Source organism: Fusarium phalaenopsidis (genome assembly GCF_050370095.1).
Source record: "Fusarium phalaenopsidis strain FUZ10S chromosome Unknown contig_32328, whole genome shotgun sequence".
Classification (NCBI taxonomy): Eukaryota; Fungi; Ascomycota; class Sordariomycetes; order Hypocreales; family Nectriaceae; genus Fusarium; species Fusarium phalaenopsidis.
Window position 1 is genome coordinate 308,286 of NW_028145393.1, and position 12,365 is coordinate 320,650.

At 53.6% G+C, this 12,365-nt stretch overlaps 1 protein-coding gene across 1 annotated transcript; it reads left to right on the forward strand.

Annotated features, from left to right (window-relative positions):
* Positions 1-13: 13 nt before the first annotated feature.
* LRP88_12788 (putative hybrid PKS-NRPS enzyme) lies at positions 14-11,897 on the forward strand (the record flags this gene model as incomplete). The annotated part of the gene is made up of 3 exons (XM_083249175.1): positions 14-851; positions 905-7,455; positions 7,509-11,897. The coding sequence occupies 3 exons, from the start codon at positions 14-16 to the stop codon at positions 11,895-11,897; spliced, it is 11,778 nt and encodes a 3,925-aa protein (XP_083094977.1).
* Positions 11,898-12,365: the final 468 nt, after the last annotated feature.

Sequence of the window (12,365 nt, forward strand, 5' to 3'; positions counted from 1 at the left end):
TCAACTGGTCACAATGGGGGCTCCAAGCTCGACAAGAGAACCCATCGCCATCGTTGGCACAGCTTGCCGCTTCCCCGGTGGAGCAAACACCCCATCAAAGCTATGGGACCTCCTCTGCGAGAAGAGAGACGTGCAGACACCCATACCGCCAGAACGATTCAACCCAGATGCCTTCTACCACAAAAATGGGGAGAAGAGTGGTTGTACAGACGTCAAGAAGGCCTACCTCTTGACTGAGGATATTCGTGCCTTCGATGCGTCTTTCTTCAAGATCAACCCAAGGGAGGCTGAGGCCATGGACCCTCAGCAGCGGCTGCTCCTTGAAACTGTCTATGAAGCGACTGAGGCTGCCGGCTTCCCCTATGAAGACCTCAAGGGGTCCAACACAGCCGTATACGTCGGCTCCATGACAGGAGACTACCATGAGATGCTCCTTCGTGATCCTCAGGATATGCCCAAATACATGGCAACAGGCACTGCTCGAAGTATCCTCTCAAACCGCGTATCCTACTTTTTCGACTGGAAAGGTCCTTCCATGACCATCGACACAGCATGTTCCTCCAGTCTTGTTGCCGTACATGAGGCCGTCACGGCACTCCGCCTAGGAGTATCAAACATTGCCTGTGCTGCCGGTGCCAACTTGATCCTCGGCCCAGAAATGATGATTTCAGAGTCCAAACTGCACATGCTCTCACCAACAGGACGGAGCAAGATGTGGGATGCCTCGGCCAACGGCTATGCACGAGGTGAAGGTACAGCAGCCATCATGATGAAGACTCTCTCTCAAGCACTGAGTGATGGAGACCATGTCTATGGAATTATCCGTGAGACTGGTGTGAACTCAGATGGACGTAAGTGTCCACTTCTCTACGCATCACCTCAAAACAATACTAACTATTGCCAGATACCAATGGCATTACCCTACCAAGCTCAGAGTCCCAGAAGACTCTGATTAGGCAGACCTATGCCAATGCCGGGCTGGGTCTTATCAAAGAGCGATGCCAGTTCTTCGAGGCTCACGGGACAGGCACCCCTGCCGGTGACCCCATCGAGGCCCGGGCTATTCATGAAGCCTTCTTCGAAGACGCTGCAGGCAGTTCAGATCAGATGTTTGTCGGCTCTGTAAAGACCGCCATTGGACACCTCGAGGGTTGTGCTGGTCTTGCCGGCCTCATCAAGGCTCTTGAGGCCGTTCGGAGAGGTGTTATCCCTCCAAACCAACTATTCGAAAACCTCAACCCTGCCCTCAAGCCTTTTGCAGGCAACCTCTCTATTCCCACAGAAATACTGCCTTGGCCAGAAGTCGCTCCTGGCACACCCCGTCGTGCAAGTGTCAACTCTTTTGGTTTTGGAGGAACCAATGCCCACGCCATCGTCGAGAGCTTTGACAACACACCTCAACCAGTCCCCACAGGAGGCATTCTTTCTTACCCCCTTGTTCTTTCTGCAAACTCGGAAAAGTCTCTCCGAAGACAGATCTCTCAACTCCTCGACATTCTACAAGAGGCTAGAGAAGCTGAAGCACAGGACATTCTCTACACCCTAGCACAGAGACGCTCTCAGCTTCCAGCCAGGGCCTACTTCTCAGGGCATACTCAGGAAGAGCTTCTGAGGAAGCTCAGCGCTGCATCGGCCGAGGATGCCACTATTGCAGTTGCCAGCCAAGAGACTACAAATCAGACTCCGCGCATTCTTGGCGTCTTTACTGGCCAAGGTGCTCAGTGGCCAACCATGGGTCGTGAAATCTTGAAGGCGTCTGCCTTCACGAGGGATCTCATCACAAGGCTAGAGACCTCGCTTGCGAGCCTTCAAGAACCACCAACCTGGACACTGTCCGAACAGATCCTCGCAGACCCCGAAACGTCTCGGCTGGGTGAGGCCGCCGTCTCCCAGCCCGTTTGCACTGCGGTCCAGCTGATGCTGGTCGAGCTACTTCGCCAGGCTGGCATCACCTTCAGCACGGTGATTGGTCACTCATCCGGAGAGATTGCCGCTGCTTATGCAGCCGGATTTCTTACACCAGAGGATGCCATCCGTATCGCCTACTGCCGTGGTGTATGTGCCAAGCTTGCTGGTGGTGAAGAGGGACAGAAGGGCTCCATGATGGCCGTGGGCTTGTCTTACGAAGAGGCTGCCTGCTTCTGTGAGGATCGCTTCCCTGGTCGCATTGACGTCGCTGCTAGCAACGCTCCCAGCAGCGCCACATTGTCAGGGGACAAGGACGCCATCTTGGAAGCCAAGGCACTTCTAGACGAGCAAGGAACATTTGCTCGTGTCTTGAAGGTCGATACGGCGTACCACTCCCGTCACATGCAGCCTTGTGCCGAGCCCTACATGGCACTTCTTCGCGAGTCAAACATCCAGCTTTTGCCTGGTGATAATTCTTGCGAGTGGTTCTCCAGTGTCATTGGAGAGCGTATGAGTGCCTTCACTCACGGTCAGATTCTGACAGGAGAGTACTGGGTTGAGAACATGGTCAAGCCTGTACTCTTCACGCTTGCCTCAGAGCTTGCAAACGATAGCAAGCTACCATGCCACGTCGCCCTCGAGGTCGGTCCTCACCCAGCTCTCAAAGGCCCCTTTAGCCAGACATACAAGCGGGCTACAGGTTCTCAGTTGCCTTATCAGGGAGCCTTGACTCGTAATGTGCACGACGTTGAGGCTCTCAGTGATGCCCTTGGTTTCATCTGGGCTCGTCTTGGCAAGTCTACTGTCAACTTTGCCAGCTACGCCGAGTTATTCTCAGCGTCAAAGACGAGCTTGTCAACAAACCTGCCTTCCTACCCATGGGATCACTCTCAGTCTTTCTGGAAGGAATCTCGCAAGTCAGCCAACTTCCGTCAACGCACAAGCCCGCCACATCCCCTACTAGGCACTCGATCGACAGAAGATGCAACCCAAGACCTAAGGTGGCTCAATATTTTGCACCTGGATGACGCCCCCTGGCTAGAGGGCCATAAGGTGGAAGGTCTTGTGGTGTACCCCGCCGCCGCTTACCTTGTCATGGCGATGGAGTCTGCCAAGTCAATTGACGGTTCCAAAGCCATCCAACTCGTCGAACTCTTCGACGTTCAGATCCTCAGTGCCATCCAGCTGAGTCAAGACTCGCAAGCCGTCGAGACCCTGTTTACTCTTGAGATCGGCGATGTCAACTCTACCGTTGCCACTGCGAGGTGGTCACTATTCACCTCCATGGTCGGACGAGGTAGTAACTGGAAGTGCAATGCCAAGGGCCACCTGCGTGTTGAGTTTGGTTCCGAGGTGCAAGACTCGCTTCTGCCTTCGCGAAACCCTCCTGTGGCGTCCCTAACCTCCGTCGACATGGAGCGTTTCTACACCTCTCTGGCTGAGATTGGCCTGGAGTACACAGGCGCCTTCAAGCAGCTGGCCAATGTCCAGAGACAATCGGGCTTTGCTACCGCCAAGGCCAATCAGATGAGCACTGACTTTTCGGCCATGATACATCCTGCCCTGCTTGACTCAGCTTTCCAATCCCTCTTTGCGGCATACTGCTGGCCTGATGATGGTAGCCTTGCCGCACCGTTCGTGCCCACATTCTTCAAGAGTCTACGCGTCGTCAGCCTCGACCACGTCGAGAACGATCGAGAGCTGACAATTGACTCATATCTGACGGATACAAATGATCGAGAGATCACTGCCGACCTCGATATCTTCACCAGCGACAATGAGAAACCCTTGCTCCAGCTTCAAGGTCTGACCTGCACATCATTGCTCAGGCCCGGACCCAGTAACGCCAAGGAGCTGTACACGCAAACCAAGTGGGAGGTCGACATCAGCTGTGCCGTCGCCTCACTCGATGTCCAACAGCATGATGCTGCAGAGGATCTAGATCTCGTCGATCTGTGCGAACGCCTGTCATACTATTACTTGAGGGAGCTCAACCGCAAGGTCGACCGCAGCGAGGTTCCGGCCATGGATTGGCACTTCCAGCGAATCTTTGAGTGGATCGACTATCTATTCCCAATCATCGAAGCCGGCAAGCACACCACTATCCGAAAGGAGTGGTCAGCAGATGAAGGGTCGTGGCTCCTCCAACAGGCTTCCAAGTTCCCTGACCAAGTCGATCTTCTCCTTATCCAAGCGGTTGGTGAGAATCTGACTGAAGTTGTGCGCAAGGAGACCACCATGTTGGAACACATGGTCCGCAACGATGTGCTCAACCGCTTCTACAAGTTCGGTCTGGGCTTCCAGCGTGCCAACGGTTATCTGAGCCGCATCTCGAAGCAGATTGCTCATCGATACCCACGGATGAAAATCCTCGAGATCGGTGCCGGAACTGGTGGTGCGACCAAGGGCATCCTCGAGTCTCTCAGTACGGCCTTTGAGAGCTACACATTCACCGACATCTCCACAGGTTTCTTCGAAGCTGCTGCCGAGGCCTTCGAGCCGTGGGTGTCGAAGATGATATTCAAGCCTCTCAATGTGGAGAATGATCCGGTTGAGCAGGGTTTCCCAGAGGCGCAGTACGATTTCATCGTTGCTTCCAACGTACTCCACGCCACAAAGTCGCTCTCAACTACGATGCGCAACGTGCGACGACTGCTAAAACCTGGCGGTCAGCTCTTGCTCCTCGAAGTCACGAGTGACATTGTGCGCGTGAGGTTGATGATGTCTGGTCTTTCTGGATGGTGGCTCGGTGGTGACGATGGTCGTCGATATGCACCCACAATCACTGTACCTGAATGGGACTCTTTGCTCCGATCGACTGGGTTCTCTGGTGTTGATCACACAGTCAACGATTTCTATGACCCCTCGAAGTACATGACCTCGGTGATGCTGTCGCAGGCTGTCGACGACAACCACGTTCCGGTCCTTCGACAGCCTCTCGCCAGTGCTCTCGACTGGCTCCCTCAACGATGCATCACGATCATCGGTGGGAATAACGGCATCGCCAATCAAGTCTCAAAAACTCTACTTGCGATGAAGGGCGCTTCGCCGGATCTGATCATCCATGTCGATTCGTTCGAGCAGCTTGCTTCCAAGCCCGAGTTGCCCCTGCGAGCTGTCCTTATCCTCGAAGATCTCGACGAGCCGGTCCTGAAGAGTATGACGTCGGAGAAACTCGTCGGCCTGCAAAGGACTATCAATGACTCCCGCCAGGTCCTTTGGGTGTCCAAGGGCTGCCAGAAGGGCGAGCCATATGCCAACATGTCGACTGGTCTATGCCGCAGTCTCGCCTCAGAGTACCCCCACATCCAGCTCCAGCACATTGACATCGAGACCGGTCTAGACTCATTGGCTGTATCCCGAACCGTCGAGGCTCTGATCAGGATCGTGTACAAGGCAACGCTCAAGCAAGAGAACGGTCTCCTGTGGTCGCATGAGGCTGAACTCATTTTGGAAGACGAGGGACGATGGCTGATTCCCCGGATCCTCCCTGATGATAGGCTGAATGACCATCTCAATGCCGGCAAGATGAAGATCAAGACCAACACTTTGCTGGCAGACACGCCTGTCGAGATCCAGCAGGCCGGCAGCCAGTGGACCATCTCTCAGTCCGTTCCCTCGCTTCCAATCTCGGACAACGCAGACCATGTGCGCATCAAGGCCAGCTATTCGACACTTCACGCAGTCCTTATCGGAGACAGTAGAGTGTACTTGAGCTACGGCCATAGAGTGGCCGGATCGACTACTCCCGTCATCGCTCTCTCTGAGACAGCCGGGTCCATCATCTCGGTCCCTGACTCGCAAGTCCTTGATGTGCCACAAGGTTTCGACATGGACCAAGCAGCTTCCGCATTGCGTAGCATTGCCCTCGCTGCCGTTGTGGGTGGTTTCTTGGCTGAGTGCAAATCAGAGGTTGCCATCATTGTCCATGAGGCAGACAAGTATTTGGGAGCGGTGATTGAGACAAAGTGTCGTGAGGTTGGTCTCAGGATGGTCCGAACCACTTCTAAATCGGGTCATAAGGACGATGTCATCTTCATACATCCTCTTGCTCCCGAGCGAGTCGTCAAGAAGGTGTTGCCGCATGTTGAGGTGGCAGTCGTCGTTGACCTCTCGGGTAGGGACTACAGCGCAGTGGACTCCCCGCTCCGACGTCACGTGCCATCAACCACCAAATTCCTCGAGCTCTCAGACCTGATTGGTAGCGTCACGTATGGCCTTCGCGACGTCAACATCCAACGCGTTCAAGACGCGATCGAGTCCTCGTTCAAGTCTCCCTCCGATGGCCCTGTCGTCAATATCTCGGAGGTCTCCGGCCTACAGGCCTCGGAAACTTCTTATGCCACTGTGGTAGACTGGTCCATTAAGAAGCCAATCTCAGTCCAAGTCCAGCCGCTACAGGCAAACCGCCTTCTCCGAAGCGACAGGACTTACCTCTTGGCCGGTTGCACGGGTGGTCTCGGAAAGGCTCTTTGCCGATGGATGGTAGCGGCTGGTGTTCGGCATCTCGCCCTCCCCACCCGCAATGTCGAAGCTATCGACAAGATCTGGCTTGAAGGCCTTCGCCTGCAGGGCGCCGATGTCAGACTCTTCCAGGTAGACGTGGGCGACAAAGCCGCCCTGGAGCGTGCCCATGCACAAGTCACAGCCGAAATGCCTCCGATTTGTGGTGTTGCCAACGCTGCCATGGTCCTCTCCGATCGCTCTTTTGGTGAACTCAAGGTTGGCGACTTTGACAAGGTCTTCGGGCCCAAGGTTCGGGGCACGCAGAACCTCCATGAGCTGTTCCAAGATGAACCGCTGGACTTTTTCATCATGTTCTCTTCACTGGCTAGTGTAGTGGGCAACCGAGGACAGGCAAACTATGCAGCGGCCAACTTGTTCATGACTACAGTTGCTGAACAGCGACGGGCAAAGAACCTCGCAGCGTCGGTTATCCATATTGGCATGATCCTCGGTGTGGGTTATGTCTCGTCTACTGGCGCATACGAAGCGACATTGAGACAGTACAACTACATGCCCATCTCCGAGCCTGACTTCCTCAACATGTTCTCGGAAGCCATCCTGGTTGGTCAGCCAGGATCCAGCCACGCCCCGGAGCTCATCACCGGCCTCAACCGATACAGCCTGCAGGAAGATGCCCCCAAGTTCTTCTGGCATGAGAACATGCGCTTTTCTCATCACACCCTGGAAGAGCAACATCAAGAATCGACTTTCACCACCAAGGCCTCCATCTCTCAGCGCCTTGCTCAAGTTCAAACACCCGCTGAAATGCTCGAAGCCGTGGAAGAAGAGTTTTGTACCAAGTTGGAGCGAATGCTTCAGGCTGAGAGTGGCACGATCAAGGTCTCGCAGCCCTTGATGAGTCTGGGAGTCGACTCGTTGATCGCTGCAGAGATCCGGTCTTGGTTCTTCAAGGAGCTGGATGTCGATATGCCGGTTCTGGAGATCCTCAACACTGCATCAGTTGCCGAGATCTGCTCGACTGCCGTCGCAAGTCTTGCTCCCCAAGAGCAAACCGACACAAAGACTTTGGTTACGAGCGAAGTAAGTTAATTGTGTCAAAGATTTGTTCCAGCGTCAATACTAACATTACACAGGCTGTGCAGTCCCTCAATGCCGTCTCTGGAAACGGGTCCTCATCCTCTCGAGCGCCTACCGAGTTCAACTCGTCCACTCTCAAGAGTGGTGCGCAATCTACCCAAGGAACAAGTGTTTCTGGTGACAAGGATACGAGCTCTGTTGATGGAAGCGCCAAGGTTGAACGGAGTGGACTACTGTCATTTGCTCAGGAGCGAATCTGGTTCCTGCAACAGTATCTACAAGACGCAACCACATTCAACGTCACGATGGCGTATCGCATCACTGGGCCCCTGCGTGTGAATGACCTGGAGAGTGCTTTCCAGAAGGTCATTCAGCGCCATGAATCTCTCCGGACCGGCTTCCACATGGATCCTGAGACGACCGTCCCAATTCAGATTGTTTATGAGCAGTCGCCATTCAGGTTGGAGCAGCGCAACGAGTCCGATGTCACCAAGGAATTTGAGGAACTGCAGAACACTCACTACGACTTGGAGAATGGTCGTGTGCTCAAAGCCATTGTGTTGACCGAGCCCGGCAAGGACGAGCATATCCTGCTTGTTGGCTTCCATCACATCGCCTTGGATGGCTTCAGTGCCCAGATTCTAGTCCGCGACCTCGCAATCGCTTACGCCGGAGGCAATCTTGCCCCTCTGGACAAGGGATACTTGGACTTTGCTGTGGACCAACGAGCTGCAGTCTACCCAGCCGAAACCTTGCAGTACTGGAAGACAGAGTTTGAGACTCTTCCCCCGGCTCTGCCTGTCTTTGACTTTGCTGAGACTAAGACCCGGCTGCCTTTGACTGACTACAAGACACGAGTATCTGAACGGACACTGCAGCCGGATGTTGCTGGCAAGGCAAAGTCTGCTGCTAGGGCTCTTGCTGCGACACCCTTCCATGTTTACCTTGCTGCCCTGCAGGTTTTCTTGAGCGACTTTGCCTCAACTCGAGATGTGTGCATTGGCATCACCGATGCCAACAAGAACGATGCTGCCCACATGGACACGATTGGCTTCTTTGTCAACCTCCTTCCATTGCGTTTCCAACTTGCGGCTTCCCAGACACTGGCTGAGCTCGTCTCCAACACCAAAGCCAAGGCTAATGGTGCCCTCACTCACTCTCGTCTGCCTTTCGACGTCCTTCTCGATGAGCTCAAGATTCCCCGGTCGACCTCACACAGCCTGCTCTTCCAGGTTGTCTTGAACTTCAAGATGGGATCGACGCAAAAGGTGCCTCTCGCTGATTGTCAAGCTGAGGTTATCGACTTCAAGGATGTCAATAACCCATACGATTTGGCGTTTGACATTGAGACCTACCCCGATGGCTCAACCTCGATCAGTGTGAAGAGCCAAGAGTACTTGTACACCAAGAATGAGCTCGACCTTATCCTCGAGTCTTACATCAACCTCCTCAGTCTCTTTGAAAAGGACTCATCCAAGACCTTGGAACAAGTCTCCCAATGCGCTCCCGACGAGGCCCAGAAGGCTCTGACACTGGGACGTGGAGAGAGGATTCCCTCGCCATCGTTTGACACCCTGTCGCACTACTTTGAGGACTGGGTCAAGAGGCAGCCTGATGCTACCGCGATTCGCGATGACCAGGGAACGACTCTGTCCTATGGTCAGCTCAAATCGTTTGTTAACAACATTGCTGCCACACTGGAAAAGTCGGGCTTGACGCCCGGTGCACGTGTTGGAGTCTACTGCGAGCCGAGCATTTTCATCATTGCGTCACTGTTGGCAATTGCCGAGGTTGGCGGAGTCTATGTACCGCTGGATCCTCAGAACCCTATCAAGCGACTGCAGCTCATTGTCGATGACTGCGAGCCAGAGATCCTTCTCTTCGATGAGTCGACTAAGGAGTTGGCACCTAAGCTTCAGACCAATGCAAGCCTCTTCAACATCTACAACGTTCGGCGACTGCCATCAAGCGCAGCCGTTACGAACCGAGCTCAAGGATCAGATACGGCCTACATGTTCTACACCAGCGGCACCACAGGCGTTCCCAAGGGTGTCGCCTTGACTCACGCCAACTTGGTTCACCACATCGACTCCATCATTCACTTTTACGACATCAAGCGAGGTACCATGCTTCACCAGGCACCTTTGGGCTTTGACATGTCGCTGACCCAAATGTCTCTGTCGATCATGCTGGGTGGAACGCTTGTGGTAGCATCCAGTGAAGCTCGGAAGGACCCTCTGCAAATCGCCAAGCTGATGTTGTCTGAGAGAGTCACTCACACCTTCATGACGCCCACTCTGGCCGTCGCCCTGATCCACCATGGCTATGAGTACCTGGTCCAATGTGCTGATTGGGAGTTTTCTCTTCTTTCTGGTGAAGCTTTCCGTACGCATGTGATCAGAGAGTTCCAACGACTTGGTCTTGCAAATCTCAAGCTCTTCAACGGCTACGGGCCAACCGAGATCACCATCAACAGCAGCAGTGGTCTGAATGAACTTGATCCTGCTGCGCCTCGAGACACCCGAAACCCCACAATCGGTCTCACGCTGCCCAACTACTCCTGCTACATCCTGGACGAGGACCTCAAGCCAGTTCGTCCTGGCCATGCGGGTGAGCTGTTTGTAGGAGGCGCAGGCATTGCCGTTGGTTACCTGCGAAGAGATGAACTCAACAAGGAACGATTCCTTCCTGATCCATTTGCATCTCCAGATGATGTCGCCCGAGGCTGGAACCGTATGTACCGCACGGGTGACAAGGCAAAATTCCTCCCTGATGGAAGAATCATCTTCTTGGGACGTATTGCAGGCGATTCACAGATCAAGCTTCGAGGATTCCGAATTGAGCTCGAAGATATTGCCAACACCATCGTCAAGAGCTCAGGTGGTGTCGTGTCTGAGGCGGCGGTCTCTTTCCGACAGGGCGCCAACGGACCAGATGACAGCGCCTTTCTCGTCGCTTTCGCCATAATCTCTCAGACCCACCGCCCTGAGAACCCATCCTCTTTCTTGAAGCAGCTTCTGAAAGACCTCTCTCTCCCTCGATACATGATTCCCGCCAGGATCGTCCAGGTTGAGCAGCTGCCCATGGGTCCTACTGGCAAGCTGGATCAGAACGCCCTTGATGTGATGCCCATTCCCCAAGATGAGGATGTTCACGAAGAGATTCTCACGACAACCCAAGAGAGACTCAGAGCGTTGTGGTTGGAGGCCCTGCCTGTTGTTGCACCTGATGCTTTCATCGGCTCCGAGACAGACTTTTTCGAGGCTGGTGGTAATTCCCTCCGCATCGTCATGTTGAGGGAGCACATCGCTCGTGAGTTTGGAGTCATGGTGTCGGTGTTTGACCTTTTCCAGGCTAGCACACTGGGTGGGATGGCCGCAAAGATTGATGGTTCTACTGGAGCAGACAACCAACCAATCATCTGGGAAGAAGAGACCCGGATTGATATCCCTTCTGGTCTCGAAACGCCAGATGAACCTGCTATCCTTGACGGCGATGAACTGGAGGTGGCTCTGACTGGTGCCACTGGTTTCCTCGGACTAGCTATCCTCAAGTCCCTGCTGAAGGACGAGCGAATTTCTCGCGTCCACTGTCTCGCAGTCAGATCTCCCAGCAAGGCAGCAGACGAAGTCTTCAAATCCCCGCGGGTCGTTGTGTACCCTGGTGATCTATCATCTCCCCGACTGGGTTTGTCGGAGGGCGAGTCTGATACGCTGTCCAAGCAGCTTGACATCATCATTCACAACGGAGCCGAGGTGTCATTCTTGAAGTCTTATCAGGCTTTGAGGAAGGCCAATGTCTCATCGACAAGGGACCTTGCTCGATTGGCTAGTGGTCGGCAGATTCCCCTCCACTTTGTCTCAACTGGTGGTGTTGTCAACTTCACTGACTACGACGGTCTGCCTGAGATCTCTGTGTCTGGCTTCAAGCCGCCAATTGATGGGACTGAGGGCTACGCAGCTTCGAAGTGGGCCTCTGAGGTTATTCTCGAGAGTCACGCAGAGAGAGCTCATTTGCCAGTTTGGATTCACCGCCCAGCAAACATCACTGGGGCTGCGGCGCCTGCTACCGACCTGATGGGAAGCATTCTTCAGTACTCAACCAATATGCAGTCTCTGCCAGAAATCTCAAACTGGAAGGGTTCCTTTGACTTTGTTCCTATCGAACAAGTGGCTGACGAAATCGCTGCTTCGATTCACGAAAGCAGAAGCTCAGTGCCAGTTTACAGACATCACTGTGGCGATCAGAAGATCTCTGTCAACGAGCTCCCTGCGCACCTTGAGGCTGAAATTGGTGCGAAGATGGAGATGGTTGGAGTTGACGAGTGGTTGGCTCGAGCAAGAAGCACTGGCCTCGACGAAACGACGGCCCTGTTGGTAGAAAAGATGTTAAGTGTTGAGAATGCCCCTGGTGGTACTGTCCCTTGGCTCCGAAAGGGAGAGTAGGGAAGGTTAGAAGATGGGGAACTCGCTTGGTCGTTGACTGGATTTGATTTCTACTGTACCGGCGTCTGGTTGTCTTTTTCATGGGCTATTTCTGTCTTGCTATGTACATGTTTCAACGTTGGCGCGTCAAGGAAGAAGGTTGTTGAAAATTAGAATGAAGATGGAGTGGGTTTAAAAAAGACTACAGAACCTCTTCTTGACCTTAGATAGTGATTACCTGCTGTAAAAAGATGATTCTATAATGACCAAAGCATTTTAGGAGGGTTTGCTAATTACAGCGTCGATAGCATGGTGGACGAGCCGTGATAGTCGTTATCATCAAGTCGAGTCCAAGCGGCTTGGATGCTGGAATCAGCGCGGAAGAAAGTGATTATTGGTCTAGACGTTAGCACTTTTTCAAGCCAGGGACAGAAGGGCAATTCAAACTCTTTCAATGAACATTGTTCACCAAATTGAGGAATGCTATCT